Raw genomic sequence first — 17645 nt, forward strand, 5'->3', positions numbered from 1 at the left:
TGCTTTTCCCTTCGCCATACAGCCTCTTCCTTCTAATTGCTTCAGTTTGATAGTTTATTTCTCCTGTGCTAGAAGTTAAATTCCAAGAGGGCATATATCTTTGATTACTTTTCAGTTTTATTACCCCTGGACAATGACACTTTGAAATATAATAATACATTAATCTACTTTCTTAATGTATAAACAACTAAAATGAAATAATAAGTGCCCTTGAAACTGTTAACAGGAAAAAAAAAAGTAAAATTTGTGTCCGTAACATTCAAGAGGGAGCTGGCAAACAAATAAATGTGATTGCCATTAGAATATATAGATTGATGGGAGTTGGGTTGTAGCACACCCAGTTAAGTGCACATGCTCAAGGACCCAGGTTCGAGCCCCTGCCCCCCCCCCTCGCAGGGGGAACACTTCATGAGCAGTGAAGCTGGTTTACAGGCATCTTTCTTTCTCCCTCTCTATCTCCTCTCTGTTCTTAATTTCTCTCTGTCTGTCCTGTCAAAGAAAATAGAAGGAGGAAGAAAAAAATGAAAAAAGTGGCCTCCAGGAGCCATGGATCATAGTGCAGGCACCTAGCCCCAGCAATAACCCTGATGGTGGTGGGGAAATATATATTGATTAAGTCCCTTCTTTATTTTATTTGTTTATTTATTTATTTATTGCCTCCAGGGTTAATGCCAGGACTCGGTGCCTGCACTACAAATCCACTGCTCCTGGAGGCTGTTTTTCCCATTTTGTTGCCCTTGTTGTTGTGCTTGTTGTAGTTGTCATAGCTATTGTTGTTGTTGGATAGGACAGAGAGAAATGGAGAGGAGGGGAAGACAGAGAGAGGGAGAGAAAGACAGACACCTGCAGACCTGCTTCACCGCTTGTGAAGCGACTCCCCTGCAGGTGAGGAGCCAGGGGCTCGAACCAGGATTCTTACACCAGTCATTGAGCTTTGCGCCACGTGTGCTTAACCCGCTGTACTACCGCCCAGTTCACGATTAAGTCCCTTCTATGGGACAATCATGAATTCTGAGGTTAAAAATCACAGTACTCCCGTCTCACTTCCTGATTTTCTTTTAAGTCTACTAGTAACTTAATACTGACTTACAAAATTATAAGACAATATATATATAATGTATAATATTGTATAATGTACAATATATGTATAATGTATAATTCCACACCGTTCCCACCACCAGAGAGCTATATCCCCATTCCCTCCATTTGAAGCTACAACAATTCCCCCAAGGTTGCAGATATGGGTTAACTATTATTTCTATAACTATCTGTCTATATTTGTGTGTATTTGTCCATTTTTTCCATGGTCCAGTTTTCTCTTTTTTTCCAAGTCACACCTACACCTATTAGTACTTCTGAATGCTCTTCCTTTTTTCCTCTTCTCTCTCTGAGTCGTAGTGGAGTTGGAGTTCAGAACGCTCTGGTCATCTTGCCGCTATCATTTATCCCCTTCTGGGAGTATGGACCAAAATTATTGGGGGGGGGGATACAGGAGGTGGGATTTCTGGATTTTGTAATTGTTTCTCCATTGGACACGGACATTGGCAGGTTGACCCATACTCTCATCCTGTTTCTGTCTTTGCCTAGTGAGGTAGGACTCTGGAGAAGTGAGGTTCCAGGACACATTGGTGAGGTTTTTCTGCCTAGGGAAGTCAGGATGAAATCGTGATAACATTTGCAACTTGATGATTGAAAGTTGGTGAGATATAAAGCAGGACAAAATGATTAATGAACAGGAGCCAAAAAAATAAGAACAGAGCAGATGAGAATAGGGATCTTGGGGTAAAAAGAAGTAAGGAAATCTATTTTAAATATGTTCCTAGAGGCCTATTACTTTTGTCATTTTTACTTGAGTTTCATACCTAAACATGGAGTTGGACAAAAATATTGTCTGAAAAGATGGTGTCAGAGTTGATAATAGGGCTAGAAAGTTGGGTTAGGGCAGAGAGTGGCTCCCAATCTTGAAGCAAATCTTTGAATAAAATGAACTGCCTCCCCCATCCAGCTGACCCTGGGCCTATATATATTTATAGTCAGCATAGGAGCCTGTGTGACCTCTTGAGCCCCTGCTGATCTGAGCTTGCGGTTCATGGTCACAGCTGGGAACATTCTAGGCTGCACTCATTTCCGGAAGATCCCCAGATTTTCTAAGCAGGACTAACACTTGACTATAAGCAGGTATTTTCAAGATTGTATACCATTTAGTCTCTGAGAAATTCAGAGCCCGGCTTATTCCCACAGAGACAGTCACTTGTTTTTACCTGACAGAATTCACAGGTCAGTCAGGGACTGAGTGGTGACTAAAGCCAGAGACCAGGAACACAGAGGAGAACACAGGCCTTAGTTTCATCTTTCTCCAGCAGATCACTTTGCCGCTCCAATTTTCTACCTGGCTCTATTTTTCGTTTTCTCTCATAATGTATTTAGTCTAACCTGCCGGTCTCATTTAAAGGGAAACTACTGTTGAAAATGAACACAACCTTAAAGGCAGTATAATAACGTTGACTTGTAGCAGAGAGAAATTTATAGAAATTACACGAATGCAATTTTAAGAGAATTTGAACCAACTGAATGTTTTTCTTTTTTAATTTTTTTGGTATTATCTTTATTTATTTGATAAGGACAGGCAGAAATCGAGGGGGAAGGGAGTGACAGGGAGAGAGACAGACACCTACAACACTGCTTTACCACTTGTGAAGATTTGCCCTTACATGTGGGGACTGGGGGCTCTAACCCAAGGCCTTTCGCATTGTAACATGCTCTGAATCAGGTGTGCCACCACGCGACCCCAACTGAATATTTTTTCATGCGAAACACTATGCTTCCAATTATCAATTTAAGAACTTAGAAAGTTATTACGGTGAGCCTTGACTATACCACTTATCAGAAAACCTACCCTCAGCATTTACTATAAAGTCCTACACTGGCTGATGACATATGAGCTGATAAATAATTTTGACCACCAATACATGATTTACTGTTATTATCATAGTTTCAGAATATTGACATGTGAAATCCAACAAATACTTTATTTCACTAAGAATGAATTCTCCTAGCAAGCTCTCTCCTCAGAGCCCCCTTGATCTCATTGTTCCTGAGACTGTAGATGAGGGGGTTCAACATGGGGATGATCACCATGTAGAACACAGACACCACTTTGTTCTGGTCAGTTGAGTAGCTGGACTTGGGCATCACGTAAATGAAGGTGATGGTCCCATAGAACAGAGTGACTGCGGTGAGGTGGGAGGTGCAGGTGGAGAAGGCCTTCTGGCGTCCCTCAGTGGAGCGCATCCTCAGGATGGTGATGAGGATGTAGATGTAGGAAACGGCTATGACACACACTGTGACTGCAATGATGGAGCCAGCAGTAAAAGAAGGGACCACTGCAGGGACACTGACATCAGAGCAGGAGAGCTCAACTAAAGGAGCAAAGTCACAGAAAAAATGATTCACTTGATTTGGCCCACAGAAACGTAAATGCAAGAATGAAATAGTAAAGGAAAGCACATTGAGAAAGCCACCAACGTAAGCCACTGCAAGTAACTGAACATAGACTTGTGTGGACATCTTGGTGGAATAAAGCAGTGGGTTGCAGATTGCCACAAATCGGTCATAAGCCATGGCAGCCAGAAGGAAGCACTCAGATGACCCAAAGAAAACAACAGAGCCAAGCTGGATGGCACATCCAACGTAAGAGATGGTGTTTGTCTCCACCAGGAAGTTCACAAGCATGTTGGGCGTGACAGACGATGAGTAGCCTATGTCAGCAAAGGCCAAGTGACTCAGAAAAATGTACATTGGATGGTGGAGCTGAGAGGAGATTCTGATCAGAGCGATTGTGCTGAGGTTGCCAGTGACGGTCACCAGGTAGATGCACAGGATGAGGATGAAGAGGATGATTCGAAAGATGGGGTCACCAGTTAAACCCAACAGAATGAATCTGGCCACTGCAGTGTTATTTCTGTCCATCAGGAAATCCATTAGACTTTGCAGCTGCTACAAAGCCAAACCTGTGATGAAACCTTTCAGGTAGGAAATTGTAAATTCACTGGTTTTATATCCACCAGTACACATAGAAGAAATTTTCTAAATAAAGATAGTCAAATGTAATTGCATTATGTATGTACAACGATGTCTCTATTTGGTTAAATTACTTTAGCAGCAACTCCAGACAACTTCATTGAAAACAAAGCCTAATTTTCTTTTTACATGTGATTATTTCCACATATATTCTTAAATTGGTTTTCAGCAGGAAGAAAATAATGTAAAACATTTTCTTTCTTTTTAAAGAGTGGTTTACCTATTCCTTTTTTAGTTTTCGTATTGTCTTTATTTTTTTTATAGAGAAAGAGAAATCGAGAGGGGAGGGAGTGACTGAGACACACCTGCAAGCACTGGTTCAATGATCGAAAAACTTCCCCCCTGCAGGGTCTTGAACCTGTGTCCTTGGCATTGTAATGTGTGCTCAACCAGGTGCACTACCACTCAGCTTTATTAAGACATTTTATATATTACATGTAAAAATGAATAAAGCAATTGCAGAATAGTAAGGAGTACATATAAAATGCATATTTTAATGTTTTATAATAGAGAATTTGGTACTATGTAATACATACTATATGCTCACTATGCAGTAATCACAGGTTTAAGATGCATATCTGGGGAGTCGAGCTATAGCACAGCGGGTTAAGCACACGTGGCTCAAAGCACAAGGGCCGGCAGAAGGATCCCAGTTCGAGCCCCTGGCTCCCCACCTGCAGGGAAGTCACTTAAGAAGCAGGTGGTGAAGCAGGTCTGCAGGTGTCTATCTTTCTCTCCCCCTCTGTCTTCCGCTCCTTTCTCCATTTCTTTCTGTCCTATCCAACAACAACGACATCAATAGTAACTACAACAGTAAAACAAGGGCAACAATATAAACAAATAAATTTATAAAAAAAAAGATGTATATTTGTATACATATGTAAAAATATAAAATGCATCCATGTATATAGACTTATTTTTCTTTTTACCAGAATGCTGTTCAGCTCTGGCTTGTGGTGCTAGACAGTGAATCTGACACTTCTGGTGCCTCAGGCATGAGAGTTTGTTGGGTTAACTGTTATGCCATCTCCCCAGTCCTATATCCTTATTCAGAATGTTCATACTCATAACTATCTTCTAGTTTAGAAACAGAGTCAAAATTGTTAGATGTAAGTTGTTTATGATTGCATTATCATTGATATGTCATAATATGAAACCCCAGAAAGTCTGGCTCCCAGTTCTTTTAGTATCTATGTAATAAATAAAACTCAGTAATAAAAATTCTGGCATTAAGTAAAGAACAGATTATCTTTTTAATTCTTCTTAAAATTATATGTGAAGCAGCATAAAGTTTTTATGTATGTTGTATTTATATACAAATTAAGTGTGACCATTATTTTAAATATTAAATCATGATGCCAACCTGACTACCCCAGACAGGGGACCTCACCAGTGTACCCTGGACTCCAACCTCTCCTGAGACCTGCCCCACTAGGGAAAGATAGGGCAGGCTGGGAGTATGGATTGACCTGTCAACGCCCATGTTCAGCGGAGAAGCAATTATAGAAGCGAGACCTTCCACCTCCTGCACCCCTTAACAACCCTGGGTCCATGCTCCCAGAGGGATAAAGAATAGGAAAACTTTCAAGGGAGGGGATGGGATGCAGAACTCTGGTGGTGGTAATTGTATATAATTGTACCCCTCTTATCCTGTGATCTTGTCGACATTTTTTATTTTACAAATAAACTAATAAAAATATAAAAGAAAGCTAAAAAATTTAAATATTCTTTCTTAAAAATGTTTTATTTATTGTTTTTCTTTTATTTAGTATTAAAAATAGTTTTATTTGTTTATTATTGGATAGAGACAGAGAGAAATTGAGAGGAGGGGGAAATAGAGAGACACCTGCAGGGGCCCGGGCAGTGACACTCCAGATTAAGCACACATAGTATGAAGCTCAAGGACCAGCACAAGGATCTGGGTTCGAGACCTTTCCTCCCCACCTGTGGGGCAGGGGTGGCGGGGGTCGCTTCATGAGCAGTGAAGCAGGTCTGCAGGTGTCTTTCTTTCTCTCCTCCTCTCTATCTTCCCTTCCCATCGATTCAAATATTAATGTTTTATCAAGTAATTTGAAAATAGATGTGAAATGTGAGAATGTGATAGCTCATTGCTTTCATTTGAAATAACCACCATGCAAAAGCAAGAATAATAAAACATAAACTAAGATGTATCAATGCCTTATTATAGCAGTGTTTTAAAAATGAAATTGTATAATATGAGCTCAAGTACTTCAGATATGTGTAAAATAATATGTAGGTGAAGAAAGAGTAGCCTAAAACTTAGAAAGGAAGCACCAAGTTGCTGCCACATTGGCACATGTGTTCTAACTTTATAGTACCTTGAAGCCAAAGCATTAAGTCCCATAAGTGAGCTAAGTCTTTCTGCAAATATAATTATCTTCCAATTTTTATCTTCAGTTTAAATCTTAAGATATCAAATGCCCCATGGCCCCTCCACATTGGAAGAAGCTTCAATGCTGTGGTGTTTTCCCTTCTTTCTCTCTCTCTCTTTTTAAATTTATTTCTCCCTTTTGTTGCCCTTGTTGTTTTTATTGTTGTAGTTATTGATGTTGTTATTAATGTTGTCATTGTTGGATAGGACAGAGAGAAATGGAGAGAGGAGGGGAAGACAGAGAGGGGGAGAGAAAGATAGACGCCTGCAGACCTGCTTCACCGCTTGTGAAGCGACTCCCCTGAAGATGGGGAGCCAGGGGCTTGAACTAGGATCCTTACACCAGACCTTGTGCTTTGCACCACCTGCGCTTAACCTGCTGCGCTACCGCCCGACCCCCCCCTTCTTTCTCTCTTATCTCTGCCTTTTTCTATCTGAAAGTTGGTCAGAAGTGGTGAATCACTGGTGATGACCAAAATAATAAATAAACAAACAAATAAAATTTAAGTTTAAAATTACTCCAAATATCTCAGAGATAGTAAATCTGTTAGGATTATTGGAAAGAGCCAAGTCTGGTTGTGTTGAAAGGGGCTGAGTTTCTGTATACAAGAAGTCCTGATGACTGAGATGATATCATGCCTGCTTACTTACAAGTGATGATGGTAGAGATAGGAATTCAACCAGTATTGTTTAATAGCTGGCTGCTTTTTAAATCTCCACAGTTTTCCAAATATGACTTGTGAGAAAATATATACTGCTAGGGAATGAAATACTCTTAAATATTATAATAAATAAAAATCAAAGTATCAGACTGTTCTATTAAAAATAGTCAATATCTTACCTCTAGATGTAAGAACTCAAGTCATATTTCCATAATGGTACACAGTCACGGTGGTTATATAGCTCTGTCTTCTTTGTGCCTCTGGGAATGAATCTCTTAGGACTTGGAGACTCATATGGTTCAGAATCATCATGAAGTATAGTTAGGTGCTGAAGTGGATATCGAACAGTTAAATTCTCAACCAACACCTATACACAACATACAGAAATAATCATTTGGTATTGTTAGTTTCCAGTAGGTTCATGTGTTGTTTCTGTCTAGGGCTCCACACACAGTCATATAGTCCACATGTAATAACTATTATTAGAGAATATGACACTATAGTTATGTAAGTTACTGTTAGAAGCTTACTTTGATTTTCTGTTTCAGAAATGCTGAGTTTAGAAGTCTGTTTTAAAAATATAGCCCAAGTTTTATTAATTCATTATGTGTGTATTGCTAGTAATTTAGGTTGATATCAGATATACTATTAATTTCTTTTAGGGCTATGAAGAATACATAGCTTTATGTAAAGTTGAATTCAAATTACAATTTTCATATTGAAGTCAAGTATAATCACATTTTCAAAAGTATGTATTTCTGAATAATTTATTGACAGAATCACAATTTCTGTTGCTTGCTGCCAAAGCTTCACTAGCGGCTTGGTGCCTGATGATTCCACTGCTGCAAGCCAATTTTTTTTTTTTCCAGATCGAGAGTAAAAGGCAGGAATAGAAAGAAGGAGAAGGAGACAGAGAGAAAGAAGACATACCCCAGCATTGCCTCACTACTCCTGACTTTCCCTGTGCACAGTGCTCCCATGTGGGGGTGGTGGGCTCAAACCTGGGTCCTTACACATGGTAAAGTCTGTTTTGTTCCAAATAAGCCACCTCCCAGCTCCCAGTAGCATTGCTTTTTTTTTTTTTTTAATTTTCCCTTTTGTTGCCCTTGTTGTTTTTTTATTGTTGTTGTAGCTATTATTATTATTGTTTTCCTCATTATTAGATAGGACAGAGAAAAATGGAGAAAGGAGGGGAAGACAAAGACACCTGCAGACCTGCTTCACCACCTTTGAAGAAACACCCCTGCAAGTGGGGAGCTGTGGCCTCGAACGGGGATCCTTATGCCGGTCCTTGCACTTCATGCCACGTGTGCTTAATCTGCTGTGCTACCACCTGACTCCCAGCATTGCTTTTTAATTGATTTCTCTTCAAATACTGTTCTTGAAAAATAAGTGTAGTGATAGTTTATTAAGAATCATCTGTCCAGAAATTCTGGAATATTTTTTATCAATGTGTATTTTAGTATTGCCAATTACTTTTGAAGTAAAACTGCATTACAACATATATTAAGACATACACTCACATGTATTTTTCAATTTAAGAAAATTTAAAGACATTCTTTTATGAGTGAGAGTGATCAAGAAGTTAGAGCATCACTATAGCATCTATGGTCATAGGGATTGAACTCAAGACCTCATGTTTGCAGGCCCAGAGTCCTGTCACTATCCCACCTCCTGGGCTCAGGCATGCATCATTATAATAAATAATTTTACTTATTCTTTAATCTTTTTAAAAAAATTATTTTCCCTTTTGTTGCCCTTGTTGTTTTTTATTGTTGTTGTAGTTACTGTTGTTTTTGTTATTGATGTCCTTGTTGTTAGATTGGACAGAGAGAAATGGAGAGAGGAAGGGAAGACAGAGGGGGAGAGAAAGATAGACACCTGCAGACCTGCTTCACCGCCTGTGAAGTGACCCCCCTGCAGGTGGGGAGCCAGGGTCTCAAGCTGGGATCCTTACACCAGTCCTTGCGTTTCACGCTACGTGTGCTTAACCCGCTGTGCTACCACCCGACTCCCTAATAAATATTTTTATGTACTACATTCAGTTCACTTCTAAAACCAGTCTCTGCCCTGTGCTGTACAGTTGACTCTTTTAAACCAATTTGCCTTTATTTCTTCCTGTTAATCAATAACTTGACATTTTCTGAAAATTATTTTTGTTTAATTTAGTTCATTCTTTTGATTTGTTTTTATATTACCACATATAAGTGAAACCATAGTGTGTGTTCTTGGACATCTCAATTGTTCCACTAAACATAATACCCTACTAGGTTCATTCATTTGTTACAGATGACAGAATTTCACATCTGAGTAGTATCCCTGTGTGTGTGTGTGTGTGTGTGTGTGTGTGTGTGTGTACATAAATGATAGATAGGTAGATTAGATAGATAGATAGATAGATAGATAGATAATAGACAGACAGGTATATATCAGTTATCCAACATGGATATTCTGGCTGTTTTCAATCCTTGGATATTCAGCTAGTGCTGCAGTAAACACAGATATGCATATGTTGTTCAAATTCATGTTTTTGTGTTCCTAGGTAAATACCCAGAAGTGTAATAACTGGACCACATCAAATTCCATTTTTACTTTTATGATAAAAACTATACAAATTTCCTTAGTGGCTGCATGAATTTGCATTTCCATATACTATGTATAATAACAGTTCCTTTTTTCTTCACACATTCTCCAATACATGTTTCTTATTGTTTGAGTAATAGTCATTCTCACAGGCATGAAGTGATAATTCATTATTGCTTAAGTTCACATTTCTCTTAGCTATGAATGATAAACACCTTTTTAAAATCTATATTGAGGAAATGTTTTACCAGATTACGGTTGTTTCAGGGATTCAATTCCACAAAAATTTATGTCAACATGCCTCACTCATCAAATATATGTCAAAATTCCATCACCCCACACACATCTTTTCATGAGATTGCTACCCATATGCATGTCTCTTTATGTTCAGATATCCTGTCTAGTTTAACATTATGTGACCTGACTTTAGTTAATGTTAGTGTCTTCTTCTATGTAGTTATCATTTCTGGATTTATATAGTAGTTTTTAATCTACTTTGAATTATATTTGTGTTTATAGTTACGTAGTGTATAATTTAATTCATTATCATGTAACTGCCTAATTTCTAAGCATCAAATATTGAAGACTTCTTGATCCCTTGTATGCTCTTAGAATCTTATAAATAACAAAAAAAACCTGTTAAGAGTAATTTTAATAGTCAAAGTAAGACAATTAAAACCTCAAACATGACACTGAAAGCTACAAAGTTAAGAGTTTGCATGATATCTAGATAAGAAATAATCTCTTGGTGGTGGTTACAATTGGAAAGGTGGGAACACAGGATTTTGGTGGGAGGTACAATGGGGAGCTGTACCCTAACAATCTTGTAAACCGCTATCAATCACAAATAAAAAATGACTTGAAAAAAGAAATAGTCTCTTGGACAGGAGAGACAGTTAACTGGGTAGGGTGCATGTCTTGCCATGTGACTACCTGAGGCTTAAGAGTAGGTAACACTTGGGAGCACAGTGGCAATGGGAGAAACACCTGTGCTGTGGTGCCTCAATTTCTCTCTATTTCCCTCTCTATCTGAATGAAAAATTGACCTAGGAGTGGCAAAATCATGAACGTACAAGGGCCCAGCTGCGGCAAAAAGTCTCTGACTGACAGTGACCCTGACTATGGTCTCCTTATGGTCAAGTAAGAGACTCTTCAACTCTTCAGATTCAGCCTTACTTATCTTTCATGCTAATATTAATTTTAATGTCTCCCATCTCAATCCTTGAAGCCCCATGTATCACTGCTGGAAATGGAAAGATCACTGCTGTAGGATTCTACCAGAGTTGTGTAGCTAAGAAGTTTATTGAAGAGATTATTCATAAATAAACAGTCACATAGGCCCCAGGATAGCAAGTGTTTATGAAAACTCTGCCCAGGCAGGGGAAATAGCATAATGGTTATGCAAAGAGGCTCTCATACCTGAGGCTCCAAAGTCTCAGGGTCAATCCCCCCACCACCACCACTATAAATCAGAGCTGAGCAGTGCCCTGGCAACAAACATCTGCCCAAGGGTTTTACATAAAGAGGGCTTTATGTAGCAGTGTCACATACACAAAAATAATTCACCATTGTTATTTAGAAAATAAGACATCAAGTTGATTTCTAATGCTTTTCTTTAACTAATGAAGGTTGTTTTCTAACAGACCTAGTGAATTGATTAAGGGAGACATTGATCATAACTTCAAGGCAGTCCTGTGATGTGACAACATTAATTTAGACCTGGTTATCTGTCCTTGGGAAAATGTTAAGAACTAAATGTAATTTAAATTTTTTATCTTAAAATGTCCCTGTAGGCATTTAGTGTAGGCAAACAATTAACTTAAGCTTCTTTTTCTAGCAACTCTTTTATCTTAAAAAAAAAAAATCACCAGTGATTTACTAGTGGTTCACGATTATAAGATTACAGGGGGCGCCCCGTTCTGCTCTGCATCAGTGTAACAGTGTGGGCTCGAACTATGACTCTCAGGAAGTCTTACTTATCACCCACGGTTTCTTCACAACAAGCAGAAAACACTGCATCCTACGGGGTGTCTCCTTAGGGTGGAAGTAGACAACTTTCAACAGGATAAAATGTAGTTTTCCTTCTTCCTTTTCTTCCTTTTTCCTTGTCCTTTCCACTCACACAGCCACAATGTTTCATTATCCTCACACAGCATGTATTAGCCAAGTCCCTAGGCCTTATTCATACCCCTTGACGGGAAAATGTGCATCCAAGTCCATTGCAGGCTATCTGTGAGGGCTGCAGTGACATTTTCTGTCCCAAACATATTCAATTCTCTTACACTGCTCTGATTATCTTTTTCCATAACATCATCTACGTAGAAAAATTTGTACCACTACTTTGTTGTGTTGCTCAGCTCTGGATGGTGGTGGCAAGAAATTGAACCTGGGCCATGGAGCCTTAGGCATGAGAATCTGTTTGCATAACCATTTGCTATCTCCCCTACCTTTTTTTTTTTCCTTTCTATTTTATTTTATAGGACAGAGGGACTGAGAGAGGCAGGGAAATTATAGAGGGAGAGAGAATGATAGACACCAGGAAGCCTGCTTCACGACTCATGAAATATCCCCCCCTTTCAGGTGGGGAACAGGAACTGCTATGCACAAGCTGGGTCCTTGTGCATGGGGATATGTGTGCTTACCCACGTGCGCCACCGCCTGGCCCCCTGCATCACTGCCCTGTTAGTATCATCGTCTCTCCTATGCTATAAGGTATCTTTTGAATGATTCACTCGATTGGGTCCACAGAAGAGAAAAGTGAAATAGAAAGCAGCATGCCCAAAAGCATTGAGAAAACTACCTGTATAAGCCACTACCAGTAACTGAGCACAGACTTGTGCAGACATCTTGGTGGAGTAAAGCAGTGGGCTGCAGATTGCCACAAAGCGGTCATACGCCATGACAGCCAGAAGGAAGCACTCAAGGGTCCCCAAGAAAGCACTTGAACCCAGCTGGATGCCACACCCAAGATAGGAGATTGCCTTTTTCTCCACCAGCAAATGTACAAGCATGTTGGGGGTGACACAAGAGGAATAGCATATGTCAGCAAAAGCCAAGTGACTTAAGAAAAAGTACATAGGATAATGGAGCTGAGAGGAGATTCTGATCAGAGCGATTGTGCTGACATTGCCAGATATGGTCACCAGGTACATACAAAGGATGAGGATGAAGAGGGTGATTTGAAGAAAAGAGTCATCGGTTAAGCCCAATAAAATGAACTCTGTCACTGCAGTGTGGTTCCTATCCACCAGGAAATCCATGAGACCAGGTGTCTGCTGGGAAGAGACCCTGTGATGAAATGTAATATTCCACAAGTTATAAATTTGAAGGTTTAATTTTTGTTAGTACACATGTAGGAAGTCATTATAAGAAAAGATATTTGAAAAACACTAAGCCCCCGATAAATAAAAATAATAGAATAAATAACAAAAAGAAAAGATATTTGAACCTAAGTGCATATTTACAGACAGTGAATGAATTGCAAATCAGAATGATGAATGAGCTCATTTATTAACTTTTTTTAAGTTAAATTATTTTTGTAAATAAGAATATCCATGTTAAATCTGAAAAGTCTTGTTGGATAGTCAGTATGTAATTTAAATATATCAATCATTTACTCATATAGCAATGGTTTCTGATTGGAGTCTTGTAGGATTAACGAGAGAGATCTCTGGGACTGACAGAGACAGAGAGACAAAGAGAGAGGCAGAAGAGGAGGAATCTGCAGCACCAATACTTACTTCATTATGGTGGGGGCTGTGTTTGAACAAAATGGCAAAGCAGTGCACTGTCTGAGCCAGTGAGACAGTTCACTTGGGTAGGTGGGTAGAGTGCTTGCTGCTTTGCTGTGTGATCTTCAGACTCAAATCTAGCCCCCACCACATTGAAGGAAACATCAGTGCTGTGATCTCTTTCACTCTGTCTTCGCCTTTCTGCCTTTCTGGAGGGAGAGGGAGAGGGAGAGGGAGAGGGAGAGGGAGAGGGAGAGGGAGAGGGAGAGGGAGAGGGAGAGGGAGAGGGAGAGGGAGAGGGAGAGGGAGAGGAGGGGGAGAGGAGAGAGAGGGAGAGGAGGGGGAGGGGGAGGGGGAGAGGAGAGAGAGGGAGAGGAGGGGGAGGAGGAGGGGGAGGGGGAGGGGGAGGGAGAGGGAGAGGGAGGGGGAGGGGGAGGGGGAGGGGAGGGGGAGGGAGAGGGAGAGGGAGAGGGAGAGGGAAAACACAGTATCGAAGTGAGCTATCTTACTGACCCAGATTGAACTAATATTCTTTTTTAAATTTTTTAAATATTTTATTTTATTTATTGATTCCCTTTTGTTGCCCTTGTTGTTTTATTGTTGTAGCTATTATTGTTGTTGTCGTTGTTGGATAGGACAGAGAGAAATGGAGAGAGGAGGGGAAGACAGAGAGGGGGAGAGAAAGACAGACACCTGCAGACCTGCTTCACTGCCTGTGAAGCGACTCCCCTGCAGGTGGGGAGCTGGGGTTCGAACCGGGATCCTTATGCCGGTCCTTGTGCTTTGCGCCACCTGCGCTTAACCCGCTGCGCTACAGCCCGACTCCCTGAACTAAGATTCTTTTCATAACATATGTTGCTGAATGAAATCTAGCATCAAAACTGAAAAAAACTTACTGCCAGGTTTATCCACAACTCTAGATTTTCTAACTTTACAGCTATTTTTTATGTGTTTTCTCTTTGAAGCTAGAGCTTTTAGACCTCTAAACAGAATAAGTCTTTCTACAAATATGTTTATGATACTGTTTTCTTTAATCTTTAAGTTTTTAGATGTCAACAATTGCCAGAATTTCTCAAAGGCATTGAACTTTCTAATATTGCCAGAGACTCCTTTGGGGTAGCGTGGGAAGGCCATATAAGTTTATATCCTAGTGCGAGATAAAGGAATCTTGGTATCTTGGATTATACTAGTTGATTCACAAATGCTAATAGTAAAAGCCACATTTAAGCCAGTGTTGTTTACTAACTGACTTGCTTTAAGCCAATGTTGTTTACTAACTGATTCGCTTTAATACTTATGTTCCATTTTCAGATATGATCTGTGAGAACAGTAGTCTCAAATGGCAAATTAAAACCAACACATCAGATTCCTAACAAAAGACACAACCTTACCTCTTGAAGTAAGAATTTACTCATTTTTTCATAGAAGATCAAAAATCATTGTGTTTATATAGGTCTTGTTTGTGTTTTTCCCTTGGGGATGAATCTCTGAAGGGTCTAGGGATTCAATTTGCTCAGAAGCATCATAGAGCATAATTATGTATTCTGGCAAATGCTGAACAGTTCAGTTCTCACACAACCTAATATTCCAGGATTCTGTTAGTTCTCTGGAGGTTAATTAGTTGTTGTTTCAATGGACAGTCCACACAGTCCTATCACCCTCATTTAGTAATTATTTTATTTATTTATCTATTTATTTATTTTGCATCCAGGGTTATCGCTAGGGCTTGGTGCTGGCACTATGAGTCCACTGCTCCTGGCAGACATTTTTTTTCCCATTTTATTGGATAGGACAGAAAGAAATTGAGAGAGGAGGAGGAAATAGCAAGGGAGAGAGAAAGAGAGACACCTGCAGATCTGCTTTGCTGCTTGTGTAGGGTCCCCTCTGCAGGTAGGAAGCCAGCGGCTCCAACCGGAGTCCTTGGGTGGGTCCTTGTGCTTATGTGCACTTAACTGGGTGCACCACTGCCTGGCCTGCATTTAGTAATTATTAGAGACTATCTTGAAGATAAATTTTGGTCCCCAGTTCACATATTTTTTGATTAAGAAATAAATGTCAGTTTAGACTTTAGTTATAAAAATATCAGCATAACTTTATTCACCCAATACATGTGTTTTGGGCTGGTGAGATAGTGTTGTTAAAATTCGGAGGCTCCAGCTGGCCGGGCTAGTTTCACGGGCGGGTAACAGAGACGACCAGAGACATACGGCTGGGCAGGGAAGCTGTATTTCTTTATTCAGGAACAACAATTCATAAACTAAGACAAACTAATCACCAAACAGAACTCTGCTGCCTCTTTCCCCCACGGCGGCACCAAGCACTCTCTCTAACTCTCTGCAACTCTGGAACTCTGGAACCCTCTCGGGGTTCCTTGGGGCGGGGCCAAGCAGGCCGCGAAATTAGCAGAACTGATCCAATTTTCTTGGCGGGGGAGAGCTAGAACAACCCAATGTAAAGCATACAACAAGACAGCATATGTCTTATGTCATATGATTTTCATGGCTGAAGCTCTGAGGTCCCAGGTTCAATCCCAGGGATGGGATATGGAGTTCTGGTGATGGGAATTGTGTGGAGTTGTACCCCTCTTCTCCTAAGCTTTTGTCAGTGTTTCCTTTTTATTAAAAAAAAAACAAAAAACTTTGAAGACATTTCCCAAGTACACACTGAAATGATCTGCTATCTTTTCTTCTATGAATTTGATGTTTTCTGATCTAATATCTATGTCCTTGATCCATCTGAAGTTGACTTCTGTAACTTTTGTGATGTGTGGGGTGGTCCTATTTTCATTCTCCTGCATGTTACAACCCAATGTTCCTGAGCTACTTGAAAAGTCTCTTCTTTTTCCACTTGTAAAATTCCTGTTGTCTTTATTTGTTAGCTTTACCTCTGTACAGTCTTTCTGTTTTGGTGATGGTTTCTTTTGTTGTGCAGAAGCTTTTCAATTTGATGTATCCATAATTCCATCGGTTTATTTTTGCTTTTGCTTTCCTTGGTAGAAACCCATGAATGAATAATTGTTTATTAGAAAGAGTATCACTCTGGCACCGTGGACTGAACTCTGGGTCCTATGCATGCAAGTCCTATACTCTCTGATTGTGCAATTTTCCCAGTTATACAAAGGGAATTATTTTAAATGAATGGAAAATAAACTATGTGCTCAACTTCCCAATACAACAAAGCAAAACTAAGGTTGTTTAGAGAAAAAGCCCAATAACCCTCTAGATAAATGAGAATTTCTGTATTACACATACTTTATCTTCTAGAATTAATTGAGCATATCTTTTTCTTATTTATATATTTATTTGTACCAGAGAGAAAAAGATCAGAGCATTGTCCAGGTGGTACAGGGGATTGAACCTGGGACCTCAAAGCCTCAGACATGGAAATCTTTTGCATAACAACTATTCTGTCTCCTCAGCCCCTAATTTGCTTTTCCGAGAGAGACAAAGAGGGAGAGAGGCAAAGAATGAAAAAAAGACCGCAGCACCAGCATTTTCTTGAGTGCAGTAGGAGCCAGGCTTGAACCTGAGTCTTGCAGCACATGACAAACCACTGCACTATTCAGGTGAACTATTCTGCCAGTCCTACTATGATTACCACATCTTATCATAGAAGCACCTTTTTCTTTTCTATATGTAGAAAAATAATATTTTAAGAGGTTTGGACAGTGGCACACCAGGTTAAGCTCACATGTACTAAGTGCAAAGACCTGTGCAAGGATCTGGGTTCGAGTCCCCAGTGACTACAGGGATATTCCAGGAACACAGAACAGAATGAAAGTTTTAAAAAAAGCCATCCCCAGAGACTGCCTTCCTACTCCATTTTTCTCTGTGGTGGTGCTTTATCATTTACCACCAGAAACTATTCAAATATAACCATAGTCATTTCACTCATACCAGAAAAAAAAACTTTAAAAAATATATTTTATTTATTTGTTAATGAGAAAGATAGGAGGAGAGAGAGGAGGGAAGAACCAGACTTCACTCTGGTACATGTGCTACCAGGGACTGAGCTCAGGATATCAGGATATCATCTTGAGAGTCCAATGCTTTATCCACTGTGTCACCTCCCAGACCACCAGAAAAAAACTTTTTGAAAATGACAGTATTAGATTTGGAGGTAGAATAGCTATAATCAGTGCCAGAGACTAAAATTTGAAATATAATAATAATAATATTTTAATATAGTGTTTTTAAG

The 17645-nt window shown here is 39.7% G+C and overlaps 2 protein-coding genes across 2 annotated transcripts; both read right to left on the reverse strand.

Moving 5' to 3' along the window:
- Positions 1-3036: 3036 nt before the first annotated feature.
- On the reverse strand, positions 3037-5633 carry LOC103117630 (olfactory receptor 5P6). The gene is made up of 2 exons (XM_007527725.2): positions 5623-5633; positions 3037-3961 (listed from the first exon to the last, which is right to left on the reverse strand). Exons 1-2 carry the CDS (start codon positions 5631-5633, stop codon positions 3037-3039), a joined length of 936 nt encoding a protein of 311 aa, XP_007527787.2.
- A 6789-nt stretch (positions 5634-12422) lies between these two features.
- On the reverse strand, positions 12423-12977 carry LOC103117675 (olfactory receptor 5P76-like). Its single transcript, XM_007527784.1, has one exon. It carries the CDS (start codon positions 12975-12977, stop codon positions 12423-12425), a length of 555 nt encoding a protein of 184 aa, XP_007527846.1.
- Positions 12978-17645: the final 4668 nt, after the last annotated feature.

The sequence above is a fragment of the Erinaceus europaeus genome, chromosome 17, assembly GCF_950295315.1.
Source record: "Erinaceus europaeus chromosome 17, mEriEur2.1, whole genome shotgun sequence".
Classification (NCBI taxonomy): domain Eukaryota; kingdom Metazoa; phylum Chordata; class Mammalia; order Eulipotyphla; family Erinaceidae; genus Erinaceus; species Erinaceus europaeus.